The sequence below is a fragment of the Aptenodytes patagonicus genome, chromosome 1 (genome assembly GCF_965638725.1).
Source record: "Aptenodytes patagonicus chromosome 1, bAptPat1.pri.cur, whole genome shotgun sequence".
NCBI classification, from domain to species: Eukaryota; Metazoa; Chordata; class Aves; order Sphenisciformes; family Spheniscidae; genus Aptenodytes; species Aptenodytes patagonicus.
The window spans coordinates 142,384,534-142,397,638 of record NC_134949.1 but is presented as its reverse complement, the minus strand read 5'-3'; the positions used below and the strand labels follow the sequence as shown (position 1 = coordinate 142,397,638).

At 39.4% G+C, this 13,105-nt stretch overlaps 1 protein-coding gene across 1 annotated transcript in view; it reads left to right on the top strand.

Moving 5' to 3' along the window:
• EGFL6 (EGF like domain multiple 6) overlaps positions 1-13,105 on the top strand; it is a 47,111-nt gene that overhangs the window by 25,329 nt on the left and 8,677 nt on the right. Inside the window, exon 8 of the mRNA XM_076328894.1 lies at positions 5,646-5,975. Coding sequence (XP_076185009.1) covers positions 5,646-5,975 — 330 coding nt within the window. The remainder of the gene's footprint in view (positions 1-5,645; positions 5,976-13,105) is intronic.

Genomic DNA, 13,105 nt, shown 5'->3' with positions numbered 1-13,105 from the left:
TTATAACAAATAAAAACATTTTAATATATAGCTTAATTTTCAGAGTATGAAATGAGAGTAACTAAGCACATTGTTTATAATGAAACTTCTATGGCTACATCTCCTCATGCTAACAAATAACCTAATAAGTGAGGTAATGTAAAATTCACCTTTGCACAGAAGGTGGGGGAAATTATTTCATTTAATTTGCATGTCAATAAACTAACTTAGGAGAAACCTGCTGAAACATCAGGCTGCAAACAGTGCTGCTTGTATGGATATGACTTGTGATTGTTCAGGCACCCTTTTGCCACTCAGCACTCCTATACGCATGAAACATTGGAGGCTGGTTCTGAACTGCCTCTAGCATACATTTCATTTGAGAATCCATAGAGGTGTAACCTTTCAAATGCTCCCTAAAAGTGTCCTAGCCATTTCCACATCTGGCCTCTATCTTGCTGCAGTCTGTTGCTGTTCTCAGGTTCATGTGTTTCCTGATTTCCTATTGTGCATTGAAAAACCACATTTCCCTCACCACATGCTTCTCCGTGTATCCCAGCTTTTATTGAAGAATAGGGTCTCACAAGGTTCCATAAGCAATTAAGATTCCTGGGGGGGGAAATGAACCTATTTTTGATTCACTTTTTTGGTAGGAAACTACAAAATAGCAGGAAAAAGCAGTACTAACTTAAAGCCTACAACCTTCAGGCGTCACTCTAAGGAGCTCAACAATGGCACTCTTGTTATGGCCCGGCTGGAGGCAGAGGCTGCTATTCTTCATTATGCTTTGCTGGATATCTAAATGGCAATACAGGGTCATGACAACTCCCTTTGTCCCTTTTGTATTACTCAGGTTCCTTTTTTGCTCACAGGGTAACCCCTAAAACCCATATATGATTTTGCTTTCTTATTAACTTGCCAGTCCTGAGAAAAGTCAGGTTTGACATCATAAAATTTCAAAGCTTAAAAAGCGATTCTGGTCGTATCACTGGTGAGATTCTTAAAATTTAATTCTGTATGGAGCCAAATACTGATGTCATCCTTTAACGAGCAACACTTAAGCTTTTGTCATACCACATTTCCTACTGGAAGCATTGCTAGCTGGTTTAGTCATGTATTAAGCACAGTCCAGCATGATGAGCTTGCCCTGATTTCTCAAAGCATCCTTCCCTAAATAAGATGGTAAGAATTTTAGAAATGAACAGGCTAGAAATACATACTGCTAGATGATATTCCATGGTGCATAAAAGAGAATAATAGTCTAGAATAGGTGTTTTAACCTACCTATGAAAGCTTTCAGATTCTCTTAAGACTATCTAAAAGAGGTTGAGAACTTTTAGAATGATTTCTGAAACCGTGTCCTGCTGATCTAATCTTTACTCACATCTACAGACTCCCCCTAAACATGGTAAATGGTTGTCTGTATGCCTCATTCCCTCTCCAACTTTTATATACAGAAGCTACAAAGGGAGCTACAAAAGGACTTGTAAGCCAATCTCCTAGGCTTGTCTCTCACCAGGTTTTTAAATATATTGCTAGGTGTGAAGGTGGAAGCAACACGGTGCCTGCTGGCGTGCAGAGCAAGCTGTCTCCTGTTGCAGGCCCCTTATGTTCAGAGCCCTGGCCGGCGCCGGCTGTGGTCACAGGGCATATGGGAGGAAATCAGATCACTGTCTGTCCCTCTCCTGTACCATCTCCAGAGTATCTCTCTTCACACAATACAGCACAGAGACAGGGGGTTGGCACCTGCTCTCTCTATATTTTTGCCAACTCAACTTTCACAATTTGGTCATTAGACATCCTACACCAAGCCATTTCTGTGGTCTTATAATCTTGCACAGCAACTGATAACAAGAAAGATCTACTTTTAGTCCTCAGCTACCATTTGCCTTTGTTTTTCCACCTCTCTCTAATTCAGAGAAATAAAATATCTTTGAAAGCTGAGATATTTTCATACGAGGGCAATAAACACAAACTGTATAAGAGCAGGAGGTGTTAATCTACATGCTTCCTGATGGAAGGTGCCTAAAGAAGAGCTGGGATGAAATGCACTCCATTTCTTTTCACTTTCTAAAATTCTCTGTGCAGTCACGTGGATGGATAAATGAACAAATGTTTGTGAGCAACACCTGTGCATTTATATACACGTCTTGGGGCGAAGGGTCCTGAAAAATCACTGCCTTAGCTGTAAGCACGCCAGATTGTCAGAGAAGGTGAGCTGTTCATTCAGGCAAGTCCACAGGCAGTGGATTCAACAGAACAGACTGAGTTTAAGTTGGTCTATCCTTACACTGGCTTATTCCTCCTGCAGTTTATGGGTAGATGTAAAAAGCCTTAAACCCACACCTCCGGCTACTCTAAAGCTGAATGCAGATTAGAAGGATACTAGTGATGTAACCTAAAATATGCTTGGTGTCTAGTCCCTCTTTGTCCCCATGAGCATGCAGATTTTCATATTGCAGCAGCAAACTGAAGTCTGCAAGCACGTGGGGATTATACACTTTCATCCCCCTATTTTTGTCACTCCTGTCAGTTGATTTTCTGCACTGCTTTGTTTTGCACATACAAGGAGATTGGTTTTCTGACACCACAGAGGTTATTATGTTGAGCTGTAAGAATTTTTCATTTCACTAGGAAGACTTCAAAGCAGAAACTAAAAGCAGATGTTCAGGTTTGCTGAGCAGTCAGTCCTGGCTTGAAAATCTCCATAGCCTCTTTATTAACAGCCTGAAGTTTCTTGTTACTGATTGTCAAGAGGAAATTTGTGTGGAATGAAGCTTTCCTGTTAATTTTTATTACTGCATTCTGAGTTTAGACCCAGAGAACCTTACATCCTTCATGACATCATCCTCCAGAGGAAAGGCTCATTTAGTTGAGTTTTAGTAAAGAGTTTACTTGCAAGTATCTGACAAGCAAGACTACAAGTTTTATCCAAAGGAAAAGAAAAACAAAATCCTCAAATTTTATTTATTTTTTATTAGCACCCCTTTACTTTATACCTCCAACTGCAGCCTCAGAAAATCTGAATGCTCCAGTGAGCACACTAAGAGAGTCTGATTTTGTTCCTGGGATACTAAATAGCATGTAGTTGCATTTGCCATAAATGAAATGTGATGAATTCACAGTGATAGGATTGTATTTTACAGGAGTGAATATAAATTCAGGGAACTTTCCCCTTTTCCTACTAGACTACAGTTCTATTTTATTAACTGGTGTTTTTTCTTCTGCTATGTTTCTATGAAAAGAAGCACACAGAAAAAGAGTACTACCCAAAGTTACAAGTCCAGTCCATCTGTCCCAAAATACTACTATAAAGTTTTTATTATTACAAAGTGAGGAGCAAAACAGGAACTTATTCTTGCCCTTATAATGCAATCGCTAGACAGCAAAAGCAGAGGGAAATAAAAATGGCTGAATTCCCCCACCATTTGCAATCCCAAAAGACTGTAGGCACTACAGCATCAATACTGATTGAGAATCAAAGGTAGGAAGCAGTAGATAAGGCTATTCTGACCCATTGGTGGAAATGGTCTCCATCTATGGAAGAGCTTTTGTACAGCACACTGGAACTGCTCAGCTCTCATTATTTCCTAGGTACTTCATATAAAGCACTCAAACTGCAGAAGGCTGTCAGTAGCTTATGACATGGTTGTGCTATCCTGCTTACCGGTCCTTCTTCCTAACCCACGCAGATTCAGGCTGTGGCCAACACTAGAGGGCCGAGTATATAGTTGCACACTGACTGGTCATGTCATAGCAGTCATGAAATCCTGAGTTGATTCAAAAGCCTCATTGTCTCAAGCCTCAAAGTCCATTGCCATGGACTTTAAACCTCAAGGACACTCTCTTCCTCAGTAGCTCTGGTACTATGACAGGTAGGGACTTGGTTAACTCTAGTGGAATCCTTATGGTGGAATGGGATCATTTCATAAACTAGAACTCCTCAGATTCATGTCTTCTCTAAAATTTGCATATTTGTCACGCAAACCCTTCCAGACCTAGTTTTAGCACAGTGGTGTTCCTCAGCTGATGTTGAGCAGCAACTGATGTTGCTGATAAAAAGCAACTGCAGTATTGCCATAATTTCTCCTTTGAATTTGCTTTGTACTGTACACATACCTTGAACAAACTGATCCAAAGTAGTCCTGGCTTTAATCCTCAGTTATGATTTGCCCATCAGCACAAAGAGCCATCGGTCTTTGCTGGATGACAGAAGAGTACATCTGGAAGGGACTAAAAAAGATCAGTTAGTCTGTCCTTTTACTCTGAGGCAGATCATGTCCAGCATATTAATGACAGATCATAACCTAACAATTTTTTAAAACTGCTAGTGATACAGTTCAAATAATCTAAGTGGCTTGCTCCTGTGTTTTACTATCCTATAGCAAGGATAGTAAGCAAGTTTTTCATAATATGTAACTAAAATCTCTTCTCATTTCATGTAAACTGATAATTTTCCTATCTTAAGAGAACATGGAAAGCAGCTGGCCAACATACTGTCTCAAAGGAGCCTTTTGCGCTGCCACTGGGTCCCACCACTGGTGGAAAATCAATCCTGCCTCCCCACATCCCTAGAAATGCATCTTCAAATGGGTTCCTATGAAAAATGTCCCTCATTCAAGCATCCAAGCATAGCGTGATCATTGTAGAGAGAGAAAAAATGAGTTTTAAAAGAAATAAAAGGCTTGTGTCTTGAAACTCAATACATTGACAAAGAAGGCATGATTTGAAAATCAGGGCTGCCATGTAAATGTAAAAATATCCTCTTATTTTGAAGTTTTTGCCTGGATATAGAGGATATTTTACTTCATTTTACTTCATAATAGGGAAAACCCAAAATTCAGGTTTTTTTCTTTTGCTTTACAGATTTGAACAATCTCAACTGACTTTTACCCCACTCTTAAGTTTTTCACTTCCGGCAGCCTTTGTGTTTCTGAGCAGAATCCAAAGTTGCAAGATACTACAAGGCTGGTTATCCTTTTAGTATTTTGTAAAGTAGTAAAAATCTCAGGAAATTTTACATTTATGTTCTAGTCCACCTTGGAATTGCAAGAAGATAAAAATTTGGCATTCTTGGATGCCTCTGAAATTTTGGGGTTTACCCCTTAGAACTAAATATCCCTTAGAGCTAAATGAAATGTGACGGAGCAGCTTGATGTATCTCCTCTCAAAATACGTTCCATTTCAGTGGCTTTCAGCCTGTGGTGCAAGTAACGTTAGGCCAGAGATTTTCACAAAAGATAGCTAAGAAAAATGCTTATTGCTAGTAGGCTGACATTTGTTATGCAGGGAATCACACCTCCATGGACAATTTTTAGTAGTCCGCAAATTGAAGAAGGATAATTTTTTTTACCCAAGCTCCAGTGTAAAAATAATTAATGTAAGGGGCTCTATGGCCTGTGTTACACAGGAGTCCAAATGAGGTTACGACAGAGGGTCGCCTTGGTCTTTTCACTGCAATTCAAAGAGAAGGTTGTCTGTACAACAGAGCTAAACACGTGTATGCGTATTCAGTTCTGTGCAGAGCTGAACTTGTATCTCATAGTAGAGAATTTGGCTGTATGTGTCTCTGGACATTGTAAAGGACACCATGGTGCCATTTATAAATGTTGTCATTGCTGAATGATTCCTTAGATGAGTATTTCATATTTTCTTCTTGGTTCTAGTTATCCCTGAAAAGTCAGTGAAGGAAATAGCAAGAATCCCTGGAACAGCTAAGGACACAATTAAGAAACTTCTTGCACATAAAAACAGTGTGAAAAAGCATGAAACAATCAAGAATGTGATCCCAGAAGCAGCCATGACACCAGCTTCTAAGACCCACCTGCAGTTATTGGGCTATGAAGGCGGTATTGATCTCGGTGGGAGCTACACTGAGGAAGAGAAAGAAACTGAAGCTACTGCAGAAGAGGAGGCAGAAGAGTCAGATGAAGAGGAGAAGGAAGATTTTGAGAATCAAATTGACCACGAGCGAAGCCTTAGAGGAGATGTCTTTTGTAAGTTTCTTCATTTTTTTAAAAATCTGGTTACAATGTAAAAATATATATAAACACTGACAAAATCAACACGAAACATTACAGCCGTGTTATCAGAATTTACTTGTAGAGAATGAAACGCAACCTAACATACCTGCTGGTGAGACTAAGGTACCAAGTCTCCCTTTTGGGGGAATCTGTCTGCAGTCACTGTGAGCAGAGGAGGAGTGCGCCGTCCTGACAGCCGCTCTGCAGGCTGTGCTTTCGGAGCAGCTTAGACATAGCACATAACTTCTCCCCATTTTCTTCACAGAAGCCCCAGCAAAACAAGATAGTGTGCTGCTTCATTACGAGTAAGACAATAATCAGCTTTGATTCATGATAGGCATACTCATCATCCTAAGTCGTGTGCATTGTTCAGAGGGAAAACACAGACTTTGGTGTCCTTGTGTTTCCAATAATATAGACCATATAATAGGCACCACTGTTGTTCATCTCATTCCCAACAGAAAAATAATGAATCACAGAGGTTGTTTTTTTTTTTATCCCTTTGTTTAAATGTGAGAGCTTATCTGAATGGACACTCTCAAGTTTAAAGCATTTGATGGTATTTGAGCAGGAGTCTTGCTTAATTTCTGACATTAGTCATTTATCAGGAAGATTGCCATAGGTTTCCTCAGTCTGCTCTCAGATGTTTCCTTCCAACTATTATCTTGTATGCTACGTAATTTCTTGCTCTGTTCTTTAAAGTTTTCAAATGCATTTTAACTGGCTTTTAGTACATCTGGGTCAGTCAAACATTCTTCAAGGTAGTGGCAAAAGCATGTAATATGAAAATTATACCCTGCTAATAGTTTATTCATGATACTTTACCTTTTCCAAAGTCTAGAAAAATAATATTACTATCCCACAGTAATTAAAATTATGCACCATATTTCATAATGATAAAAATGAACACAAATGAAGTTTAAGTTAGCATTCAAACTGTTGCTATTTGATTTGAAAAGACACATCATTTTTTTAAAGGAAAGATCATTTTAAAGTCCTCTGGAAAAAATGGTCTGCAATATTGCTACTGTAAGAAAGCCAAGAAAAAATGTGATTATTCACCTAAATACATTTGAGAATACAAGCTTCTTTCTTTGCCAACGGCACTCTTCTAAAATTGCCTTTTTTTGGTTTTCAGTGGTAGTAAGCCTGTTTCAGTTCAGGCTAAGGATATGGACTAATATTGCTTCCCCAAATTATGCTAGCGAGTCAATAAACAGAGTGAAGTCAGGTCTTTGTTCACCAACCTCCTCCCTTTCTGCAAACATTAACAGTGAGCGCTTACGGCATATTTCAAGTTTGCTGACAATACCAACTGGGGAGAGCGACCCATACGCTAAAGGGCAGCGCTGCTATTAAGAGGGACCTGGCCAGGCTGTGGAAATGGGCTGACAGGAACATAATGGAGTTCAACAAAAGCAAATGCAAAGGGAGAGAAAAGCCTCATGCAACATTACAGACATGGGATGACTGCTTAGGAAGAAGCTTTGCAGAAAAAAGGAAGTGGTTCTTCCTCTCTATTTGGCATTTGTGAGACCACATCTGAGGTGCTATGTCCAGTTTTGGGCTCTCCATTACAAGACAGATGTGGCATACTGGCATGAGTCTAGCAGTGCTCCACCAAGGTCAGGGGCCTGGAGAACATGGTATATGAGGAGAGGCTGAGCGTAACGCTTTTTTTCAGCCTTAAGAGGAGAAGGCTAAGGGGAGATCTTACAGCTGTCTTCAACTATCTAATGGAAGGTTATAGGGAAGGCACAGCCAGACTCTTCTTGAAAATATACGGCAATAGGACAAGAAGTAATGAATACAACTTGGAACAAAAAAAAAATTCTCATTAGCTATAATGAAAAGAATATTTTACCATGAAGGTGGACAAAAATTGGTACAGGTATGAAGAGAGGTTGTGAAATATCCATCCTTGGAGATATTCATCATATGACTGAGCTGGGCCTTGAGCAACCTCCTGATCAGGAGGTCAGACTAGGTGACCTACAGATGTCCCTTCCAACTTACAAGATTCTATGATTCATTCTATACTTTCAGCCAAACATTTCAAAGCAGTTTAGAAAACAGTGGTATCCAGTGTGTGTAGACCTGCATCCTGGAAGATGCTTAGGTGTCTCTCTGGTATTGTAAGCACATAAGCTCACAATTCAGGAATCAGTGATATTTCCAACATATCAAAACAGCTGCCACCTAGCCATATGTAAAAATACACTTCCACATGTCAGCTTTTAACCGGACCAAATGGTGAAAATACTCAGGACTGACATGCCACTTCAAGCCCTTCCTTGCACAAGAAGAAAAGCTCAGGGTGGGATAACCAAAGTGAGGGAATGATAGACAGAGCTCGCCCTTTCATGGTGGGACCTGGGTGTATTGAGAGCCCTCTTCAGACCTTATGACTGTCAGAGGTAGGAGGCAGTTGGCATACAGGCCAACACAAAAAAAGAACAGCAAGATAGGTTGAAAAAAAAACAAAAAACCCAAAAAAACCCAACAGCCAGAGCAAAAGAAGCATGTTCATGTTTCCATCTGATAAATTGGGAAGCTCAGCTGGCATACAGAAGATCCCCCCTAATTCAAAATCTGTATTGCACAGACAGCAAGGACTTCAACCCACCTTACCTTCTCCAATGACTGTCGTAAGCTCCAGCCTATACTCAATCTCTCTGCTTTTTGTCAAAAGTTTCTGGCTAACGGTGCCATGCTTCCAAAGTGGAGGATCCTGTGCTCGGGATGCCACTGTCCCTCTGGCCAGCCACACCAGATTCATTACCTAAGCCTCAGCCTATCTCTTTACTCAGCCTCTCACTCCTGACAAGCTTACGCCACTTCCTATCCATCCTCTCAGGATCCCTTTATAAATTACTTACCTAAAAGAGGTAGCAGTTGCAGGAGCTGAAGCCAAATTGGGGTTGAAGTTTTCACTGGATGGCAAGCTACCCTTGGGGTTCAGCCTTACCATGCTGGTGGTAATGCATTACCAAATGCATTTGTGAGTCTCAGACCAAAGGATTAAGTGACTTGCCTCTGTTCTCTCACAAGAAGCAATAAAACCCAGGTCTTCTGATGGCCAATCTCGTACTTTTACAATTAGAGAATTGTGTTTCACACACATTTCCACTAAAATACTATCCTAAAGAAGGACATAAGTCTTCCCAGTCATGCTAATTAATCCAAAGCTGGCCATAATTTTGCAAGAAGTATGGAGAAAGTGAGCAGAAGAGAGTTGCAATATATATGGCAACTTTTGTTAAGACTAGGTTCTCAGGTACTCAAGCTTCTTCATGAAGGTAAGCTGATGGGGAGCTTGCATGTGCCAAAAGAAAGGTGTGAACTGACCAGCACTGGTAGTACCAGATACACTCAGCTAAATGTGGTTAGACTGGGAAGGACTCAAAAAGATTGACTAATTAACTGCAAAATGCTAGTGGAACCTAAAGGGATATTTACCCTCGGCAAGAGTGTGCTTGTCTTTTTCTGTAGGGACAAAAGCTTTTCTTTCCAAACAGAATTGCAAAAATATTGCTGGTCTAACACTTTTAGGGGCATAGTACTAATAGGTTCTATTAATAGTTATTATAAATAATAAATATTTATAAGTAATATTGTTATTTGTTATAGATACATTTATTCAAAATTCTGTGCCATAAAGGACTATGGGCTTTTCTGCTTCCTCAATTGTGAGGCAAGGCAGCCTGTTAGAAAAAAAAACCATCATCCAAGTCAGTCCTCCTAACCCTTTCTGCCCTTCTGTGATGGATGGCTGGATTGATGGACTGGGGTAGTAGCTCAGACATCTCAACAGGTTTCTTCCGTAACCTGCTTGGACAGGTCAGGAAGGATTGCCAGAAATAGTGCCCCCAGGGTAGGGTCACCATCTTTTTTGGTTAAAAGGACATAGGGCTCTGCTCTCTGTGCCTGGTGTTACAAGGGGAACATGCTCTCCTGTATTGGGCTACGTGACTTGATGCAGTTGCAAAGGGTGGATCACGTAACCTTCCCGTTGAGTACTCGGTGCTACACTATTTGGAATAGATTCATTTCCCAGATTTCAGTTTGAGTGAGGGCACACAGGGAAGATCCTTTGTCCATAGGAGAAGCCAAGTCAAAATAATATACAAGAGATTTTTGTCATGATGTTTGGTGCGATTCTTTTTCAAGGACTTTCTCAACCAAACCAGGACATTTGAACACCATATACCTGGGCTAGGCAGAGACTACTTGTCTCTACAAAATTGCCACTACAACTGACAGCAGTGACAATTAATATTATTACTTGAAAATATTAAAGCACTATGGTTTATCTGTATTTTTGCCTATACTGTCTTTGTTCCAGTCACATTTGGCTGGAATTTTCCATTATTAATATCAGGGATTTATATGCTGAACATGCCAGAGAGATTTTATTTCACCAGGGGATACTGGCGGAAGGTTGGTGTGCTGCTTTATACAGGGATACTAGTAGGCCCAAGATGTAGTTTCATTAAGTATGTGAACTTGTATTACTTATGGCTTTCTTGTTTGATACCAACTATGTAGAGGATTTAAGGCATTGTGCCATTTGCTTTTTTCTTTCAGGATGGGTTACAGATGTTAACTGTGTTTCCTTTCCTTTTAAATTTTCATATGCTATACTCGATCCTTGTTATTATAAAAATTCAGTCATGATTCAGGCACTTAATTGTTTGAACTTTCAGCTTTAAAAACACTTTCATTTTTAATGATATTGAATGATCCTTTGGAGTACACGATTAGCTCAAATTTACAGCTCGTAAATTTACACAATTTTTTTTCCTCCGCTGCTGATGTCTATTCAGCAGTGATTCCTTTACTACCACATTAAGTTCCTCTATATAATCCCCTCAAGTATTCACATAGCATCTGCCTTTTATATTATTAATATTGATATTGTTTGTCTTCCAGGAAGAGTAGTTAAGTAGAAAAAATTGATAGGTCACACTTTTCGGAGATCTTAAATATTATTTTTAAATGTATCTATTATTTTATCATAGTAGTTTTACTACATAATAAATATATTGGGAGCCACAGAAAAGTACTGTAGGGAAAAAAGAAATTATTATATGGAGATTGAATTTATTAAAATAGGCCAACTATCAAAATACAGGACCTTCGTGAAAACTGCTACTCACAGGTTTTTCTTAAAAACACAATAGTTAAAGATAGCAAAGTGAAGCCACCAACATTTAAGAAATGTCAAAATTAAGGTCATCTGTGAAAACTTAAATTTTTCTTCTTACACTTTTATACCTTATGATACAGTCTGTAATGACTTTAAATGACTATTTTCCATGGGATCTTTACCTTGTTCAGTGTGACGGAAGGACCTGTCCTGCTGTGAAAGGTGCAGTTTAATAAATAGGACTTTGTCTTCTTGATTGCAAAAACGGCAGATGTATAGAAAATGAGAGTAAACCAAAGTATCGGAAAGCTCCTTACTGTGTGAGAAATGTCCTTTCTGTACATGGAAGAAGACAGAGGGGTGGACCAAAGTGCTTGGTTATATAAGCAATGACTGCACAGATGCTACACTCGAGCTAGAGGTGAACTTATAGTGCACAACCTTAATTCTGTCATTTTCTAATGTTTCAGTGCTTTTCGTGTACCATTTGTAATCCAGAATGGTATTGCCAACTGCAACTAAATTCTATATTCTGTACTTTATCGATTTATGAAACTCATATCATGCTTAAAACACTCCCGTAGTATCACGTAGCCGGCTATGTGAATTACAGAGCCCCTTCCTTTGATAGCACCAAGAATGGTAAAGAGGTTTTGGTTTTCTGGTTTATTTGGCAATACTAAAAGTGGACTGTTTCTCTTATGGATTCTAGGCTCTTAATTCTGAACAAGAGCACTCTTTCAGTTAATCAGGATGTTTGCTCTTAATCTTATTCTTTTCTGATAATTAGACCACTGTGTGAGCGAATAATGCTCAGGCCACAGCTCAGTCCACAGCTATAGATAAAAGGCTCAAAAGATGTCAGACATCTGGTGAATGTAATTCTTTCAGAGGAGGATGTGGTAGCAGAGATGTGGCATGATTCCTTTCAGTCTGACACAGTGATATACTGTATATATAGGAAGCTAGTCTTCATTTTACTTATATTTTACTTCTGCTTGATTTTTTTACAGTGCCCACTCTGGTTTTCTGGGGTTTTTTTATGGGCTTTGAAAATCAGAGAGCAGTGTTAGAAAGACAGTGAGTACCGTTTTTGTGAGAGTTCCCACATGCTGCAGTTTCAGTCACTTTAGAATTCTATGTGTTAGAATTACCAACAAGTTACTTTTCCCAAATTTTGTGTGTTATTTTTACATTTAGACTAAGTGGACTACCTAGGCAAAATCAGGCATAGGCATTTTCCAGGGGACAGAAAAATCAAACAGCCATAACAAGAAATAAAAATATACCGCGTTGCCTACAACTAGCACACTTAAATACATGGGTGCTTATATTCTGCTGTATATCCGTCCTTCCAGTATAGCTGCCTCAGCAACAGCTCAATGTGATGCCACAGATGATTTATAAGAAATACGGTCCCACTAACAGGGAAAAAAAAGGAATTAAAGCTTTAAGGATAGCACATGCATTACTGCAGACAAATAGAAAATTACTTCCAGGCTAGAAACCAAGCCATATTTTTTCAGACAAAAATGTCATTTCCAAATACACTATAAGTAATTTTATATACAGCGGTTGGCAAAGCAGAGAGGTGAAACCAAGTGCACATAAAGGAAAATCTATCAGCGTTTTCAGGAAGCTCCTTTAGCACCACAGAGTCACTTACCCGTCACTTACCAGTGCCTTTGTACTGTTTCTGAAGGATGCCCATAAAACAGTGCTCCACAGACCTATTGTACTGAGCTTCTGCTTGTTGGGTTTGGGGTTTGTTGGGTTTTTTTACTTTGAACCTTTTAATATTGCAGCTTAGTCCAAGCAGTGCTTTTCCAGATGTGCTCCTGAAGCTTCCTATTGCTTTTGTGATCTTGTTGCCCCTTATTTGACTTATAGACTGACTTGAGGGTCTATCTACGTGGTACTTTTCAGGCGGACCTGAGCTCACTTTAGTTGTGCT